The 4867-nt window shown below is 39.4% G+C and overlaps 1 protein-coding gene across 5 annotated transcripts in view; it reads left to right on the forward strand.

The window, feature by feature from the left end:
• The window catches only part of COL11A1 (collagen type XI alpha 1 chain), a 199621-nt gene that overhangs the window by 119532 nt on the left and 75222 nt on the right, over positions 1–4867 (forward strand). For all 5 annotated transcript variants that reach the window (XM_018558297.1, XM_018558298.1, XM_018558302.1 and 2 more), the window contains 2 exons: positions 1048–1101; positions 3647–3691. In XM_018558297.1, coding sequence (XP_018413799.1) covers positions 1048–1101; positions 3647–3691 — 99 coding nt within the window. The remainder of the gene's footprint in view (positions 1–1047; positions 1102–3646; positions 3692–4867) is intronic.

Here is a 4867-nt window from a genome sequence, read left to right on the forward strand (position 1 = left end):
TATATATATATACTATTACAGAGTTAGCACATTCATTAACAAATACCAAGGATAGCGTTAACAAGAATTTAGACAGAAATAGAATTATGTAAAATTTCTTATCTCCTTTGCACCCGCATTTTGTGTATCAGTGTTCTCCTAACAAGTTCCCAGTGTTGGTAGAGGGTTAGGGTTCAACTCCAGCCGTCTATTTCTTTATTTTGGGCTAGAGTTCAAAAGGGCTATACCTCTGTCAGTTTCTGCTGTTATCTGCACCCCTGTAATTCTTATCCTGTCCTAGTAATCACACAGGAAGTCAAGAGACCTCCACAACAGGAACACAGATGGCAATAACAACCTGGCAGAAGTTTTCACTTTTCCCCCTATAAATAATTAAATGATAATGGTATTACATAATATTGTGTGTGCTTTCATTAGAGAGAGTCTGCTCACTTCCTGTCTACATGAGCTATAGACCATTACCTTATCTGCCCCTCCCGTCCACCTTGTCCAATCAGAGAATGCCTTGGATTCATTAGATAGAAGGTGTTCTCTGAATGGCGGAGGTGCTAAGTGAGTGACTCCCACAGTGTGCAGAAGGGAAGCCACTGGAGACGCAGCAGGAAGAGTCTGGCTCTTGCTGTTTGTAGCGTGGACCACTAAAGGTATTTTAAGCATCCCTAACAGCCCTCTGGATTTCAAATATAGATACTTATATTAAGCCAAGCTGGACCAATGTAAGTATCCATAAAAGATCATTGATAGAGTTCAGCTTTAAACATTCTAAAAGCAATTTTTGTTCATAAAAAATAGCATCACATGACTGTGGAAATGATTTTGGAACATGAAGTGCTTATTATTAAAAGTCCACTAACACATAGCAAAACATTATGCTATGAATGCAGTCAACTTTGGGTAATGCGTGTATTTTGATGCTGAGCTTATAACTCTAAATGTGATAAAGAATAAATACATAATTTTTTACTTAACTATAGTGAGGGTATTCATTAAGTTGTCTCTAAAACTGCATGTCTTCCTATGTTATTTTAACATTTATTTTATTTCTAGGGTCCCAATGGTCCCCAAGGTCCTATTGGTTATCCTGGACCTCGTGGTGTCAAGGTATGTCTGTTAAATATTGATAAGGGTCATTATTTCCTGTAGTTCACTAGTTTTATTGATATGGAATTTTTATTTGGAGAATATCATTAAGGGTCCTCAAAGACCAGCATAAACAAGCATAAATATATATTTCTATCTTCTGCCTAAATGCAAAAAAAGCCCTGAAACATTTATACTTATATGCATTTGTCCTACAACTCAGAGTTTATGAGGTATTAAATCCAGAATTATGTGTAAATATTACCTGCCTATATTCTTCTGATATAACCCACTGACCAATACAAAATGTATATGCATATAAAAGCAGATCAAAACTAAAGAACAGAATCCAGTAGAATTCATATAAATTACTACCTGTCAAATGCGCTTGCCTGACAATTTAATGCAAAACACAAATGATATTGCAGTGTGCTATTTTTGGGGAACCAGTGCCCAACTATGCATAATAAAGTATTTTTGCATTTTGCACAATTATTAAAATTACTTTAAATCAAGCCCTTGTTCATCTCTGTAGCTATATACATTGTAGAGAAATTAATCCTTAACCACTTGCCGTCCGCCCATTGTAAAAAAACGTACGTACGGCACTGCTGCATCGGCGGGTTGCCGTCGCCAGACGGCATTTTTTTTCTGCTCGCGCGCGCCCCCTAGCGGGCACGCACGGGCAGAAAAGACCCGACCAATGCAAACACCCATTACCGGGTGTTTCACATATAGGCGATCAGCGGCTCCATAGCCCGCCGATCGTCAATATGTGCTCGTTTCCAGCGCCCCGCCCGGGTTTTTTTTTTCCCTCCCCTGAATTTACCCGACGTGACCCCGTCTTTTATATTTTACCAAAAAATTGGGTAATAATAAATGTTTTATCATTTAATATAGGAAATTAGGGAAACTGTTTTGTTTTTTTTTAAATTTCGGTAATTTTTCCTTAGTATAGTAAAAAAATAAAAACCCCAGTGGTGAATAAATACCACCAAAAGAAAGCTCTATCTGTCCTCAAAAAAGGGTATAAAATTCATTTCAGTACAGCGTTGCATGACGGAATAAATGTCAGTCAAAGTACAGCAGTGCTGAATACTGAAAAATGGCCTGGATGGGAAGGGGGTTTAACACCGCGGATGTCAACTGGTTAAAGCAAAATTCTAGCGTTTGCAAAAGAAAATAATTAATGTACATTTCTTTATAAAAGAAAAAAATGTAATTATTATTTTAGGAAAAAGTAAAGCATCGCAGCCACTATCAGTAGATCCTTGGTGCAATGCTCTGGCTCCTGCAGACTATTCCTCCCATCCATGTCCGTATAGACATGCAGTAACATGAATGAGAAGAAGTGTCAATGGACTGCACTTGTATTCCATTGAGAACTGCAAGTCCCTCTGCTGCAGTTGCTTATGGGACTTGTAGTTTTTCTATTCACAAATCCTGTCAAAAGAACTGTAAATGGATGATGTGGCTGTGTGGGTGAGCCACACCAAATTGAAAAAGGCAAACAAGTCTGCAGGGGGAGAAACACCACAAGTAGGGGGCTGGGAAGGAGTTGGAGAGGCTGTGATCTGACCATGTTTCACGTTAAACCCTAAACATGGGCGTAACATCGTCAGAAAGGTAAACTGAGCCTTTAAAATTCACATTTCCACCTTACTTTATATGAAGAGCAGAATCTTCGCAGCCTGCCACCCTTCTAATGTAAACAAACAACAGGTTCTGTAAGTTGTTAAAAACACTCTGCAACTGGACTTCAAAGTTCCAGCTGTGAGCATGCATTACATCACACTACATCCAGCTAGAGAGGTCAGTGATGGTTTGTTTTAATGCTCTTTTACTGCTTGGTAAAACTACGTAACTACTTTAAGGTCCATAGTCTGGGCATGGCTGCACTTTAAGGTTCCTCCAGTGACTTCCTGTCCCCAATATATTCACCTTCTGTTGTATTGGCTCCACATGTTTCATTAGGCAAACTTCTGACATGTCTGAAAGAAAGGAGTGAAGGGAGCAAGGAAACAAAATTAACAGAGAAGCTTAACCAATATAAATATTGCAAATAGGAGGGATGCAAATCTAATTTTATTAACAGTATGCTTCCTGCTCCTCTGTCCAGAACTCAATGAAACTAAAAAATAGGTCATCTTCAAACCACATTCTCAAAGGAACTCTGACATGTCCCTACTTAGCCATTGTTGCACAACTGGATCAGTACTGATTGTAGATATATAATGTAAGCAGTTTGCTACTGAGTGCTTGATCATGTCAACATGCATTTAGTTTTGGCAAATACCTAAATCAATATGCAGAGCCACTTTTATTTGCATTGTTTGTCTAAAACTACTGTAGTTCTACTAACTATATGTAGTTAATGAATCATCAAAACAACTTCTTACTTGACTGCTTGTTACCTAACCAATGAAGGCTAAGCAGAAAAATGACTATTTCTAGAAGACATAAATCTTGGAAAATCAAGGAATCACTGATAAGGGAATTTAGGTGGAGAATACATATAAGGTGATGTAAGTCATTGACCTGATATATTTTCTTCCTTATCATATAGGGTGCTGATGGTGTAAGAGGCTTGAAGGGAGGCAAAGGAGAAAAGGTAAATGTGAAGTCTATTTATTGTTAAGTGAATATTTTACTCATTTTGGACATGCCTGTTTAGAGAATAGCACCTTTACCATGTGATAAAGTGTAATTGTTCTTTAATGAACAAATGCTGGTAATGGAACTCATGAGCCATTCACTGACTTACTAGAGTGGGATCAGCTAGAATGCCAGTTAAAGAAAGTAAAAAGTAAAGTTAGTTTTTCATTTGTTGTTTTATTTCTCTAATGATATGAAAATGATAAAACCTGCAGTAATAAAATTTAAGCAAAGAAAACTGGTTTAAACCGGACCTGCTCCTTGTAGTAACCAACTTCATTAATTGCCTTATTTCCTTGAAAGTATTGGTTGCAATGGCCAGCTTCTCTATTTTTGTTTCATACGGGTCTATTCACTAAGCAGCCGTAGGCAGCCGAGTGAATAACCGACCCGAAGCTAAAAAAGTAGAAAAAATAAAATAGAAAACGATTGGGCGGAGCTAGCAGTGACAGCCAGCTCCACCCAACTGTTTTCTATTGGCAGGGCGCTTCTGCTGCCATCAAAATAAATAAAAAAACACCATAGGAATGCATAGCTACATTCCTATTGGCTATTCAATTTGCAATAGCCAATAGCAAACTAGCTATTGCACCTGCCCTCTGCTGCTGTCAATAACTAGAGGGGACCTGATGGAGAACTTCAGGTCCGCTCTGCTGATTGGCAGCAGCAGTGGGTGGGTGCAATAGCTAGTTTGCTATTGCAAATTGAAATGGCCATTAGGAATGTAGCTATGAATTCCTATGGAGTTTTTTTTTTCTTCTGACGGCAGCCAACGGCTCCGATGTCAGAAGAAAAAAAAAGACAACAGAGCAGGGAAAGGTTTACTCTGCTTTATCGAGCAGAGTAAACCTTTCCGGGAGAAAGTTTTTCTCTCCCGGCGACCGGGAGCCGCTATCTAACCAGGGATGCTGATCTGTCTGTGCAAGTGGCCGGAGCCAGCCGTGAGATGATGGCTGGCTCCGCCCTGCAGTCAGTAGCAGGCTAACGGCCGGCCAGCTTCGGCTTTCACCTCTGCTCAGTCGAGCCGAAGCATATGCCTTCGGCTCGACCGACTTTGGGTGGAATGGGCTATAGTGAATAGCCCTTACAGCAGCCCTTCGGTTCATTAGAATGGGTTATGGAATGGGCTATA

Source organism: Nanorana parkeri, unplaced genomic scaffold, assembly GCF_000935625.1.
Source record: "Nanorana parkeri isolate BGI_ZX_2015 unplaced genomic scaffold, ASM93562v1 scaffold330, whole genome shotgun sequence".
In the NCBI taxonomy this organism is placed as follows: Eukaryota; Metazoa; Chordata; class Amphibia; order Anura; family Dicroglossidae; genus Nanorana; species Nanorana parkeri.